Source organism: Bubalus bubalis, chromosome 18, assembly GCF_019923935.1.
Source record: "Bubalus bubalis isolate 160015118507 breed Murrah chromosome 18, NDDB_SH_1, whole genome shotgun sequence".
Taxonomy (NCBI): Eukaryota; Metazoa; Chordata; class Mammalia; order Artiodactyla; family Bovidae; genus Bubalus; species Bubalus bubalis.
Genome location: NC_059174.1, coordinates 64,675,723 through 64,690,351, shown reverse-complemented (window position 1 = coordinate 64,690,351; position 14,629 = coordinate 64,675,723). Strand labels below are relative to the sequence as shown.

At 47.6% G+C, this 14,629-nt stretch overlaps 1 protein-coding gene across 1 annotated transcript; it reads left to right on the top strand.

Annotated features, from left to right (window-relative positions):
* Positions 1 to 858: 858 nt before the first annotated feature.
* On the top strand, positions 859 to 13,484 carry LOC112580461 (zinc finger protein 599). The gene is made up of 4 exons (XM_044931778.2): positions 859 to 1,170; positions 4,611 to 4,737; positions 5,669 to 5,764; positions 9,814 to 13,484. Exons 1-4 carry the CDS (start codon positions 1,135 to 1,137, stop codon positions 10,845 to 10,847), a joined length of 1,293 nt encoding a protein of 430 aa, XP_044787713.1. The 5' UTR covers positions 859 to 1,134; the 3' UTR covers positions 10,848 to 13,484.
* The last annotated feature ends 1,145 nt before the right edge of the window (positions 13,485 to 14,629 follow it).

Sequence of the window (14,629 nt, the reverse complement as noted above, 5' to 3'; positions counted from 1 at the left end):
GAAATTTGGTAAATCTCCTTTTCAAATAGATCTCAGGTGTCACACCACTAAAATAAATAAACGTGCCTTGTAATGTGCAGTGAGAAATACTATATTGATATAACAGGTGGGCTGGATAGGAATACAATCAGTGAGTATAGAGGCAGGGAAAATGTGTTTTCTGAGGGAAAGAGAGACAGCATCTTGGCCACATGATTCAAGGCTGCCTTATATCTCCGTCTTCCTGTCTATGAAGTCTTTTCACTGTGGTCCATCACTGGTGTTGGAGTTCACAGAATGACCCTCAGGCTTCTGTCTCCCTGTGATTGAAGAGCAGCAAGATAATGTTTATCAGGTCCAATCTTTGAGTGGATGCACCTTTTTTTTTTTTTTTTCCTCTGCTGCACCACACGTGAGATGTTAGTTCCTTGATCAGGGATACACCCGAGCCCTTTGCATTGGGAGCACGGTGGCTCAGTATTTTGGACCACCAGGGAAATCCCTGAATTTGCTTTCACTCTGCTTATCATGGTCCAGCGCATCCCTCTGAGATTTTAGCCTTATGGCACATGAAATAACACGTTTAGGAATATTCCTTAGCTGCGGAAGATACTACACGGAAACGGGGTGGTGGCCATTTAAGAAGACGCCAAGAGCCGCTTCTTCCCCCGCCACCCCTCTCCTCCCCGCCCGCCGCCCCCCGGAGCCCGAGGATGTCATTTTCCAGAGCCCTTTACGCGGGTACTTAGAATCCTCGACAGAAATTCCCAGAACCGCGCCCTTCGAGGTACCAGGCTGGGTTGCGGTAGCCGTATTACCCAGGAGGCTCTGCGGCAAGAGGCGGTTGCTCTGGACCAATGATTGTGCAGGACCGGGACCCCGCGTTGCACGAGACTTCCGGCGGCGTCCTCGTTGGGGCCTTGTTGCCTCCGCCTGAGTTGTGCTTAGCTTCGCAGGCACATCGGAGCCTGTCAGCATACTCGAGGCTGGAGCAGAGCGAGTGGGGGAGAGCCTTCCTCCCCGCGCTGCCCAGAAGTAGAGTCGAGGGTGGGCGTGGGGGTGCGTCGGGGGGCGGTGCGGCGGAGCACAGTTAAGCCCTCGGAACCCTCCCTGATTCCCCACCTTGCGTGGCCGGGGGACCCTGCGCAGGGCACCATGGCGGCCCTGGCGGCAGAGACCTACCTGGCACCGGTGAGTGGATGGCCCCTTAGGCCCTTTGAACGCCCCGCCACGTCGTCCCAGCGCCTCCATAGAGAGGAAACTGTTGTCCAGGGTCTCTTCGCTTCTCCTAACTCTGGGGATTGTGGAGGCTGGTCAGTCAGTCCTAGCCGAGTATCCTAAATCCAGGCCGGGGTTGATATGGATGGGTTCCCAGTGCAGTTGATCTGTGCAGGGGTGTCCCAAGCCCATGAACCACTAGATGAAAATGCTGGAGGTGAGGCTGAGCGTCGTTAAGTTGTGACTCTCATAGCCTGTTGGAAACCGTGGAGAAAGATCGGGAATGGCGGACTGAAGAAAGGGTCCACTTCTTAGGTTGGTGGGCACCATGGAGGATTTGGAGGCAAGGAGGGAAGGAAGCTGATCCAGATTTTAATAAGTTTCCTCTACATGTCGAGTCGAGTCGCCAGCGAAGGACAGGGCTCCCTGTAACCACCACACATACGTGGAACTCTCTGTGCCATCCTCCATATGTGTGTTGCAGGTGTGCAGAACGAACTTTAGAGCCCGCATCCTGGGTTCAGCTCCAGGGTCTGTCCCTGCCCACTAATGGGGAAGGTTGCTAGGTCCTGACTCCATAGTTTCCTGTGCTGTGAAATGGGGTTAATCCCAGCATATTCTTTCTGCGTTCTGGTGAGAGATAAGTAGGGCAGGGTGTGAAAACCACTGAATGCAGCACAGTGCACCCAGAGACGCTCAGGAAATGCTAGTTATGGCTCTTCCGTTACTCTGATTTCTAGGGTCGAAGGAGGTCTTTTTCCCTAGGCTTGTCCTAACGGCAGTGCTAGAGAAATGGGCTGTCTCAGACCTTCTCTGTCTCTGGACCACCTGAATGGAGCGCTTTGAGGAAAGCACTCAAGCAACAGGATGGAGACTTCAGTGTGTGTTGTGTCCGTGCCCTTCCCAGGGCTGTGACCTTGAGCAGGTCTCATCGCTGCCCTTGTCTCCCATCCCTTGGGGTTAATTAGGATATTAACATTTCCTTCTCCTGGCTTATGGTGATCAGAGAGGGTGTTTCCCAGGATCCAGCCAGGTAGCATCGCTCCAGACAATTCAGGAGCAGAGCCCCTTGTCCTAAGATGATCTTAGGGACACCCCACCCCACCCCCGCCGGGGAATCAGGTCTTGGGGTTCCCCTGGTCTCAGGCCTGTGTCCAGGTGAGGCCTGCAGGAAGAAGGAGAGCCTGGGGACAGGTGCACAGTGTGTGCAGCATTTTTAGAGTCAGGATGCTCAGTCATGTCAGACCTCGTTCACTCCTGTGTCCCCATGGACTGCAGGCCGCCAGGCACCTCTGTTCATGGCATTCTCCAGGCAAAAATCCTGGGATGGGGTGCCATTTCCCACCCCAGGGGATCTTCTCGACCCAGGGTTTGAGCTCGCGTCTTGCGTCTCCTGAGTTGGCAGGCAGGTTCTTTACCACTAGCGCCACCTCACGGCTCCTCTGCTAGGAGGATCCTGGGGTGGGCTGAGAGCCAGGAAGGTCACTGGATTCATCTTGGCAGTTGCCATCTGTTTATGCAAAACTAGCTTGCCATTTTCAGCAGCAAATTCATCCTTCTATTAAAGACATTTCCTTTTATGTGAAAAGTGAGTTGATTAAAGATAGGGTGATGGTGCCTTGTGGGAGCCTTTGAATGTCAACACACAGCAGGTCCCAGGATTCTGTCCAGCGTGTGGCACTGTTTGCTCTTGTCACAGCCCCGGTCACCGCCAGTAATTGTCTTGTGTATTTGCTATTTGTTTGTGTGGCCCTTCATCAGAGAGGGCTTCTCACATTTGCTCCCAACCTATGCGCTTCCCTGATCCCTGATAGCTCAGTTGGTAAAGAATCTGCCTGCGATGCAGGAGACCCCGGCTCGATTCCTGGGTTAGGAAGATGCCCTAGAGAAGGGACAGGCTACCCACTCCAGTATTCTTGGGCTTCCACTGTGACTCAGCTGGTAGAGAATCTGCCCACAATGCGGGAGACCTGGGTTCAACCTCTGGGTTGGGAAGATCCCCTGGAGAAGGGAAAGGCTACCCACTCCAGTATTCTGGCCTGGAGAATTCCATGGACTGTATAGTCCAAGGGGTTGCAAAGAGTCGGACATGACTGAGTGACTTTCACTTTCACTTTCTCTAATCTTCCCACTCTGTTTTCTTTTTTTTTAATAATTTTATTTATTTATTTATTTTTGGCTGTTCTGGGTCTTTGTTGCTGCACAGGCTTTTTCTGCTTGCGGTGAGCCGGAGCTACTCTTTTTTGTGGTGTGCAGGCTTCTTATTGCAAAGGCTTCTGTTGTTGCAGAGCCCGGGCTCCAGGTGCTGGGACTTCTGTAGTTTAAGCACATGAGCTCAGTAGTTGCAGCTCCTGGGCTCTAGAGCACAGACTGAGTGTGACACCTGGGCCTAGTTGTTCTGAGGCATGTGGGATCCTCTTGGACCAGGGATCAAACGGGTGTCTCCCACATTGGTAGGTGGATTTTTTACCACTGAACCATGAGGGAAGCCGCCCCTCTGCCCCCCACTCTGTTTTCTCATCACCAGAATCCTTAGAGCCAGCTGATGTTGTCTTGCTCAGTTATTCAGTTGCTTATTGAGGATCTGTGAATCCCTGTTTGCTGCTTTATCCCTGGGCCTAGGACAGGGCCGGCCTATATGTAATGAGCTCACTAGCTGCTTGTGCGCTGGTGGGCACTCACGACACTTGGAATCAGTTCAGACCCCAGCATGGCCCCTGCAGTTGTCCCTCCGACTCCCTCTGTGTGGACTGTGTGTCCCCTTCCCCTCCCATCCTTCCCCAGCTCACTGCCCTCCAGCTGCACCATCCTCCACTTGCCGAACTCCTACCGACTTCCCAGCCTTTGCCCTTGCAGTCCTCCCCACTCAGGATGGTCTCCAGTTCATCCCTGTGCATTGTTCAGATCTTTGCTCAAATACCACCTCTTCTTTGAAGCAGTTCCTGATCTTTCTAGTTCCAGCTAAAGTACCTCCTGCACCCATTTGCTTGGGATCTAGCTTTTTTGTGCAGAGCTGGGTGCTGGTTGAGATTTTCCAGGGGCTTAGAGGGGCAAAGAGGAGAAATAATCATTAAAAACAATGGTCATAGCAGGCTTTCATGGGGCCCTTGGTTTGCTCTGAGGGACTTTTGTTACCTTTCATCTCCTTCAGTCCCCACCTCTTCAAAGTTAGGTTCTGTTATTTTACAGAATGCTTTATAGAAGAGAAACTTGAGGCTCAGAAATGTTGTTACCTGCACCAGGTTACACAGCTCTCATGTTAGTTGAAACTCACACCTTGTCCATCCGCCACCAGAACCTGTGTTCCCAACTACAGCAGGCTGGAAAGGCCTGAGGTGAACACCTGAAATAAGCAGGCTCTGATCCCATCCAACACCCCAAAGCTTATGATGCTACTCTGTTTGACTTGCCAGGCACCAGTGACCCTCAAGGATGTGGTTGTGACCTTCACCCAGCAGGAGTGGAAATTACTGGACCTGACTCAGAGGACCCTGTACCAGGAGGTGGTGCTGGAGACCTCCAGGCTCCTGGTCTCACTGGGTAAGTTTCTCTTCACCTCCGTGGTGGCAGGGGTGGGAGTTCTGCAGCCTCCTTCTGGGTTGCATCCTCTCGAGGCCTGGATGGTGGAGCCGCCCGCACCACCCCCCGCAACCAATCTTCCTCGCCATGTTCTGGGCTTGCTTCCTCCCATTTGCTCTCCCTTTGTCTCCAACATGGATGGTTGAGCAAGAAGCCTGGTCCACCTGGCGGGAGGAAGTGGGGCTCCTGGGAGCAGGGTGTCCTGAGGACCTGTCCCCAGGACCTGGGAGAATCCGCAGGCAGATTCGCACCCTGGCTCTGGGTCTCACCCTGACTTCTCTGTAATTCTGCTCGGGTCACTGTCTTTTCACAACAGCTTTGGGTAGAAGTGGGCACCTCAGTGCTTCTCTCTGAGACCCTCAGATTTCTTATCTCTACTCTTTTCAGCGTGTCTATGTCATGCCCTTTCTGTGAAGGTGTTTTTATGACAGAAAGTGACCTCTTGCCCCAGCACTCAGCAGGGGCTCAGCCTGAGGCCCCTGTAAAAGATTCCCATGATAGGGATCTGACTGGCCCAACCTGGCTGGGCCAGGTGGCCCCAGGCCTGATCCCAGAGACCTGATTTGAACTGGCCTGTGGTGAGAATCTGGCATCACCTGGTGAGACACATGGACTTAGATTAATCAGAGAACATCTATGGGAAGAGTGGGTGTCTTTTCCAGGGGTCCCGTGGCTGCACGTGAGCGGGTTTTGGATTCTATAGGATGGAGGCTGTTGTGTAGACATTGCCCAAGGCTGGTGTTTGTGCCTTGGTTTCAGGACCCAGGGCAGCATTTTTTGTCATGCATGGGAGTGCCATTATTCTGAAATCTTCCATCCTAAAAACCACACTCTATAGAGAGAGTCTTCATAGTCTTTACAAAACACCTTTGTTCTGTATCTCCACAAACAGGGTATCCCATTTCCAAAACAGAACTGACCTGCCTGTTGCATCCTGGACGAGAGCTACGGATGGTGAAGAGAGCTCTTTCCCCAAGCACTTCCTCAGGTGGATTGCCAAGATCCAGGCAGTGGTGGTCACTGCAGACTGGGAGGGACTGTTGCCTCTGAAATTCTGGGGAAGCTTCTTATTGAGACCTCTCTGGGGATGCAAGTTACACCCAAGAAGTTGAAAAGGCCAGAACCAGCTTTGAACAATCATTAGATCCATTGTGCAGCCATGCCCAGGTCCTGTTCATTATATGCAAACAATCATTAGATCCCTCACCCAGTCGTGCCTAGTTCTTATCCCTTATATACCCCACATCATTCCTGACTCCATCCCCTCCCTGAACGTCACCCCGGTCCACCTCTCTCATCATCTCTTGTCTGCATGATACTGCACACCCCATGATTGCTGCACTTCTGCTCTGTCTCCTACACCAACTCTCCCAGCCACTCACCTCACCTCAAACCCTCACCACTCTCCACCTGCTGACCTCAGCCTATGAGAAAATTCATGTTGGAAATAAAGACTGCTTGCTTCTTTTTCCCTTCACTCAATCCTTTCAGACTCATCTGCATCTGATTGCCACTTGAAGCCTTTCTTCTCACCTCCCTCTGTCCCTCACATGACAAATTCCTGAATTAGAAACATCTCCCACCTTCTTGGGCATTCTTATCATCTCTTATTCCCGCCCCCCCCACCCCCACTCCCTGAGCTCTAGAATGGCCTCTGATCAGTGTGACTATCTGTACAACCAGCTTCTCAGAGGCTGTTTGTAGAAGAAAGGTCTACACTACACTTCCATTCACCCCCCTTATTCTTTTTGTTTTTTTAAACTGAAGTTTAATTTACACATATCAGTGTTCATGACTCTTAAGGCCTTAGCTTGATGAATTTTGACACATAAATAAATCCAAATAACTACCATCAGGTCAAGATCCTGACCTTAGGAGGCTCCTGCAGGCCTTCTTAGTCCATACAACCTCTTACAAACATAACCACCAGTACAACAAGGAATTTTTACTATTCATGAGTGGGTAAAACAGAACTTCATAGTGTGTTTTCCACTTATCTCCTTATTGATCATCAGGATGTCTGTGAGATTCATTCAGTTCAGTTCAGTTGCTTAGGCTCTTTGGAACCCCATGGACTGCAGCATGCCAGGCCTCCCTGTCCATCACCAATGCCCAGAGTTTACTCAAACTCATGTCCATCGAGTCGATGATACCATCCAAGCATCTCATCGTCTGTCATCCCCTTCTCCTCCCACCTTCAATCTTTCCCAGCATCAGGGTCTTTTCAAATGAGTCAATTCTTCACATCAGATGGCCAAAGTATTAGAGTTTCAGCTTCAGCATCAGTCCTTCCAATGAATATTCAGGACTGATTTCCTTTAGGACGAACTGGTTGGATCTCCTTGCAGTCCAAGGGACTCTCAAGAGTTTTCTCCAACACCACAATTCAAAGGCATAAATTCTTCAGCGCTAAGCTTTCTTTATAGTCCAACTCTCACATGCATACATGACCACTGGAAAAACCATAGCCTTGACTAGACGGACCTTTGTTGGCAAAGTAACATCTCTGCTTTTAATATGCTATCTAGGTTGGTCATAACTTTTCTTCCAAGGAGCAAGCATCTTTTAATTTCATGGCTGCAGTCACTGTCTGCAGTGGTTTTGGAGCCCAAAAAATAAAGTCTGACACTTTTTCCACTGTTTCCCCATCTATCTGCCATGAAGTGATGGGATCAGATGCCATGATCTTCGTTTTCTGAATGTTGAGCTTTAAGCCAACTTGTTCACTCTCCTCTTTCACTTTTATCAAGAGGCTCTTTAATTCTTTTTCACTTTCTGCCATAAGGGTAGTGTCATCTGCATATCTGAGGTTATTGATATTTCTCCTAGCAACCTTTATTCCATCTTGTGCTTCTTCCAGCGCAGCGTTTCTCATGATGTACTCTGCACATAATTTAAATAAGCAGGGTGACAATATACAGCCTCTACCTACTCCTTTCCCAACTTGGAACCAGTCTGTTGTTCCATGCCCAGTTCTAACTGTTGCTTCCTGACCTGCATACAGATTTCTCAAGAGGCCAGTCAGATGGCCTGGTATTCCCATCTAAGAATTTTCCAGAGTTTGTTGTAATCCACACAGTCAAAGGCTTTGGCATAGTCAATAAAGCAGAAATAGATGTGTTTTGTTTTTTTTTTTTGGAACTCTCTTGCTTTTTTGATGATCCAGTAGATGTTGGCAATTTGATCTCTGGTTCCTCTGCCTTTTCTAAATCCAGCTTGAACATCTGGAAGTTCACAGTTCACGTACTGTTGAAGCCTGACTTGGAGAATTTTGAGCATTACTTTACTAACGTGAGATGAGTGCAATTGTGCAGTAGTTTGAGCATTCTTTGGCATTGCCTTTCTTTGGGACTGGAATGAAAACTGACCTTTTCCAGTCCTGTGGCCACTGCTGAGTTTTCCAAATTTGCTGGCATATTGAGTGCAGCACTTTCACAGCATCATCGTTCAGGTTTTGAAATAGCTCAACTGGAATTTCATCACCTCCACTAGCTTTGTTCAAAGTGATGCTTCCTAAAGCCCACTTGACTTCAAGTTTCAAGATGTCTGGCTCTAGGTGAGTGATCATACCATCGTGATTATCTGGGTCATGAAGATGTTTTTTTGTATAGTTCTTCTGTGTATTCTTGCCACCTCTTCTTAATATCTTCTGCTTCTGTTAGGTCCATACCATTTTTGTCCTTTATTGTGCCCATCTTCCCTGGTGGCTCAGACGGTAAAAGCATCTGCCTGCAATGTGGGAGACCTGGGTTCAATCTCTGGGTCGGGAAATCCCCTGGAGAAGGAAATGGCAACCCACTCCAGTATTCTTGCCTGGAGAATCTCATGGATGGAAGAGCCTGATGGGTTACAGCCCATGGGGTCGCAGAGTTGGACACGACTGAGCGACTTCACTTTTTCTTTCTTTGCATGAAATGTTCCCTCAGTATCTCTAATTTTCTTGAAGAGATCTCTAGTCTTTCCCTTTCTATTGTTTTTATCTATTTCTTTGCACTGATCACTGAGGAAGGCTTTCTTATCTCTCCTTGCTGTTCTTTGGAACTCTGCATTCAAATGGGTATATTTTTCCTTTTCTCCTTTGCCTTTAGCTTCTCTTCTTTTCACAGCTATTTGTAAGCCCTCCTCAGACAGCCATTTTGCTTTTTTGCATTTCGTTTTCTTGGGGATGATCTTGATCCCTGTCTCCTGTACAATGTCACAAACCTCCGTCCGTAGTTCATCAGGCACTCTCTCTCTCAGATCTAATCTTTTGAATCTATTTGTCACTTCCACTGTATAATCGTAAGGGATTTGATTTAGGTTAAATCAAATTCATGTGGTTGCAGTTGCTTGGAGTGTGATGCTTTCATACTGTATAATATCTCATTGTAGTAATATGTTAAAGTTTATGTTATTTATTCTCCTGTTGATGAACATCAGTAGTTGTCATTCAGTCGCTCAGTCGTGTCTGACCCTTTGCAACCCCATGGACTGCAGCACACCAGGCTCCTCTGTCCTTCAGTGTCTCCCGGAGTTTGTTCAGATTCATGTCTGTTGAATCAGTGGTGCTATCTAACCATCTCATCCTCTGCCACCCCATTCTCCCATTGCCTTCAATCTTTCCCAATAGCAGGGTCTTTTTCAATTAGTTGGCTCTTCGCATCAGGTGACCAAAGCATTTTTTTTTTAACATTATAAACATAACCACTATGAGCAGTTATGTTGGGTGTATACCCAGAATTGGATTGACTCAGACATGGGATAGGTGTATATTTAACTTGAAGAAAAAGCACCCAACAATTTCCAGTGTGGTTGACCTTCTGGTACTCCCACCAGCCACATGTGAGTTCCCACAGCTCCCCAGTCTGTCAGTGCTTGGTGTTCTCTCATTACTCTTTGTGGCACTTTAGATGAGGTTCTCAGGACCATATACCTCCAGCCAAAGGAGGGTATCAGGGGTTAACATTTCCATCTTCCTTTTCCTGCTTGCTTGGTGATTTTGTTTCTTCTGTGTTGGCATTACTAATAGGCCTCATTTGTATATTGGATTCCCTTCAGATGACAAAGCGAAAACCAAGACCACAGAGACTACTGCTTCTCAGCAAGCCTTGATCAAGGGACACTTACTTCAGAGGTCACTGACTCAGGAAGTCTGCTGTGTTTCTCCGTTGGGGCAAGCTCGGGAACTGGAAGGCGTGTCAGAAAAGCAGGGAGGGCATTTGAAGACAGGAACAGTCCTTCGCAAGGAAACCCTCCCTGGAAACAGGATCCCTGAATGTGGTGATCTGGGGAGAGGCGATAGTTTGGGCTCAAAAGATTTACAAGATCAAGTCTCCTCAGGAGATGCTCCTCATGCATGTGAGTCATGTGTTTCAAGGGCAGACCCACTGTTTCACGGAGGGAAGAATTCCTACAAATGCAAGGAATGCGGGAAAGGATTTGTCAAGAATCGCTTCCTTCTTCGACATCAGCGGATTCACACTAGAGTAAAACTCTATAAATGCAGAAAATGTAGGAAGACGTTTCTCAAGAAAGCAGACCTCACTCTACACTGCAGCTTTCACACTAGGGAGAAAGTCTATGAGTGCAGTGAGTGTAGGAGAGCCTTCAGCCGCAAGTCTCACCTCACGGAGCACCAGCGGATTCACACTGGAGAAAAGCCTTTCATGTGCGCCGAGTGTGGCAAAGCCTTCAGCCGCAGGTCACACCTCACAGAGCACCAGCGGAGTCACACTGGAGAGAAGCCATATGTGTGCAGTGAGTGTGGAAAGGCCTTCGCCCACCACTCTGACTTCATTCGGCATAATAGAACCCACACTGGGGAGAAACCCTTTGAGTGCAAAGAGTGTGGGAAAGCCTTCCGTGAAAGCTCTTCTGTAACTCGCCACATGAGGTGCCACTCCAGGGAAAAGCCCTATGAGTGCAGTGAGTGTGGAAAAACCTACAGCTACAGCTCAACCCTCACCACCCATCAAAAGAGTCATAGTGGCGTGAAACCCTACACGTGTATGAGATGTGGCAAAGCCTTTTACAAGAAGGCTGGGCTCAGTCAGCATCAGAGAACTCATATCGGGAAGAGTTCTTTAAAGTAACTATTGTGGTGAATAGTTTGGCCAGAGGAAAAATGTTCTTTGGCATCTGAGACTATGTACCCAAGTAACCCCCTGTGTCCCCGCATGTGCTCAGTTTTGCTGTGATTGTGTGTTACCTTTAGCTGTAGCTGAGCCCTTTCACTGTGGAGATCATGTCCCAAGACATGACTTGGTTCTCAGCAGAAGGATTTTCTTTCTACACCTCAAAGCTCCTTGTTACATGGCCCACGAAGAGACCTGGAACTCAGTTTGTCCCAACACAGGAGTTCGTGCATCCCCATGGATGAAGGACCTCTTTCCCTAATGGCCTGTGTCACCCCATCTAATTTTCTGTGTATAGAGGGGTCCACTGTGTTCTTGCTGGTTTGATGGGCAGGAGTCGTGAGAACCGCATCTTTCATCCCTGTTGCTCCATGCAGTGTCCTGGGTTATGGAGATACATGGGTGACTGGGACATGAGTCTTGTGACTCATGCCCAGAATGGGAAACAGACATGGCACACAGGTGAGGTATGCCAGTGTTGTTGCTGTGATAGTAACATGCCTGCAGTCCCCATTCAGCATAATGAAGAACAAGGTCAAAACTTTGGCATGGAGGCCAGATGTGATCAGGAGGAGTCGTCCAGTGGCTGCGAGCTTGGACTCTGGGGACAGTTGGGATGCCAACATTCCTGAGCTGTGCCTATCACCATCTGGATGACCTTAGTCATGTCACTTCTGCACAAGTCTGTCTGCATGTCTGTGAAAGTAGAAAGATGTCTGTTAAACTGTAATGCATGGGAAGAGGAACAGAAAGTATACAGGGGTGATATGCAGACTGTGAGGTATGGAAGAGCCTCAGCCATGTTTGAAGATGGAGAAGAGCACTCCTTGCAAAGGGAACAGCATGCACCAAGATCCTGAGGTAGGTCAGAGCCGGGACTGTCAGAGGAAACAGCTGAAGACCAGTGGGTCCAGAGGAAACAGGTGGTGGGCAGTGAGATGGAGGGGCAGGGCATCGTGAGAAATGTGGATCGTATTGCAACTGCTCTGGGAGCTGAGGAAGAGACTCACAGCACAGCGGGATGATGTCATTTGTCTCTAAGCCTCCCTTTGGCTGCTGTGTGGAGCACGGACTGAGGAGGATAAAGAGCTGATGTTGGAGAGAGGGAGGAGGCCACTACAGTCCAGGAGGACGTTGACAGTGGACTGGCCCAGGATGGTGGCTTTGGAGATGACCTGGGACACGTTAGGAGGCAGAGTTGATGGGGCATGTGCATAGTTTGGATGTTGGGGTGAGTCTCCGGGAATGACTTTACCCCTTCAGTCCTGACAGAGCCCTCTGCATCCATAGGAACCGTGACCCATGGCTTGACAGTGTGTTCCAGTTTCTTAGTCACAAGTTTCACAGTTCCCAGTTTCACAAGTGTGGTGAGTGAGGCTGAAGGGCCTTTTCTGGGATACACAAAAGTCAGAAAGACTTCTTGTAGTTCATCTTGGTAGTTTGGGCAGTTGAATTTTCCATGACCTTATTTCTCTGGCCCAGGAAGGGTCCTGGCCCTGCTCAGATTATATGACTTTAGGCAGGAGGGTGAGTAGAGCAGTGATGAGATTTCCATCACTTGGGCCACCGTTCTCAGCTGTGCTACTTAGTGGTGCCCATAACTCAGACCAACTCAGGGAACTTTTGGGTTCTTGGTTCTCTCCCTTGTAAACTTGGAGTTGAATTAACCATTGGAACCGTCATTATTTATGAAACAAATGTGTTGACCAACATGCCTCACCAGGTTGTTGTGCAGGTTAAAGAATAGTGTTGTAAAGAGACTGTCATACGGCTGGCTATGTGGATGCGCTTAAAAGTTGGCTGCTGTTACTCACAAGTTACCTCTCCATGCCATTCTCTTCTTTCCTCACCAGGAGATGCACTGCTGGTAATTTCCTGATGGCTTTTCAGCAGGTTTTAGTTCTTAAGAAGCTTGACCATGGGCTCTAGTGACATTCAGCAGAAGGTCTTGGTTCTCCATCCGCCAAATTTCTATTTCTCTAAATAGAAATTCAAAACCTGCCTTTAAAAATCTCTTGTGAAGGGAATTCTGAGCTGTCCAAAAGTACTGACTGCTAATTTAATTTATCCCATATTTATTTAATGTTATAGTTGATATACATAATTTGAGTTTAAATATGCACTCTTATTTTTTGGATTTTTTTGCATCACTTGTTCTTTTTCTCCCCTCCTCCCCTCTAAAATTTCTATTAATTACTTAGAGGTTTTCTTTATTCTAGTTTGGAAAGCATATTCTCTAATTGTGTTTGTTATTGTTTAAGATTTATAAGCACTTATTAAAAACAGTAGAGCACAGAATTATAAGTACTTTTTCTTCTTCGCTACTAAGTAAGACACTTACCAGTATATCTGTATCTCAGTCTATGTGTTGAGACCTTGTATGTTAATTTCATCATTCTAACTCCACAAGGAAACATCATTCATGTTTAATACAGATTATGAGCAGTTGCATCCGTCTACGCAGGCATTTACCCTCTTGGATCTTCATTGTTTCTATCATTGCAGGTCTTCCATCTGAGATCAGTTTCCAAATCCTTAAATATAAACTTTAGGATTTCATTTTATGTGTATTAATTTTCTATTAAATTTCCCATATGGAGTTCAAAACAGTCCTACTCTTCTTTTTTTGGCTATGTCCTGTGGCGCGTGGGATCTTAGTTCCCTGACCAGCATTCAAACCCATGCTCCCTGCATTAGGAGCGAGGACTCAAGCACTGGCGCACCAGGGAAGTGCCTACTCATACTTTTTCTTAAAAGGCAACTTTGCTGTGTATATAGAAATCTACATTGGCAGCCTTTTTCTTCAGCAGGTCCTTCAGTAGTTCCTGCCACTGTATTCCAGAACTATAATAATACTGGGAATGAGTGCCAACTTATTTTGTTTATTGCCTTGTTGTCTTCATTTAGGTTAAGAACAGAGGAATGGGGTTTGAGGTTTTCAACCCAAAAGTAACAAATAGTGCTGAATATGTAGGCGGGATAATGAAATCCATTATCCCAGTGACTGAACTGATTAATTATACTAGAAACTGGGTAGATGGTCTCCTATCTAATTGTTTCTTTATCAACACACAGCTTATCTTCCATGGACCATGTCAATGAGTTTCGGACAACGGCATACAGGCAGAAGTGATTGTGAAATTGTCTTCACGGCATCATCTCATGTTTGCTTCTCTGCTGGGATGTCCCTGTGGGTGTGTGATTGCTGTTCTCACACGCCCCAGGATTTAGTGCTGTCCTGGGAGCTGCAGGTTCAGGCTATCCATGGACTGACCATGTACAGGCAGTTTTAGCAAATTCCTTGGTGATGCTGATGTTACCAGCTTGGGAACCACTGAGTAAAATCATCATTTAATGTTAGTTCACAAAGACAGTGTAAGCAACTTATCTTTCTAGTACCATTTTTGGGTTTGTTTGTTTGTTTTTAGCTTTTTGCTCTGTTGGATACTCGTCAGCCGTGAACCAACCATTCACTCTCAGAAACAGACATTGACAGAATATCAAATTATCAGCTGCTCCCTTACCTCATACACTAGGCATTGTGTGTGCCTGCTCAGTCATGTTCAATTTTTTGCAACCCCGTGGACTGTAACCTACCAAGCTCCTCTGATCATGGGATTTTCCACATGAGAATGGAGTGGGTTGCCATTTCCTCCTCCAGGGGATCCTCCCAACCCAAGGATCAAACCTGGATCTCCTGCACTGCAAGTGGATTCTTCACTGCTGTGCCATAGTCTAGT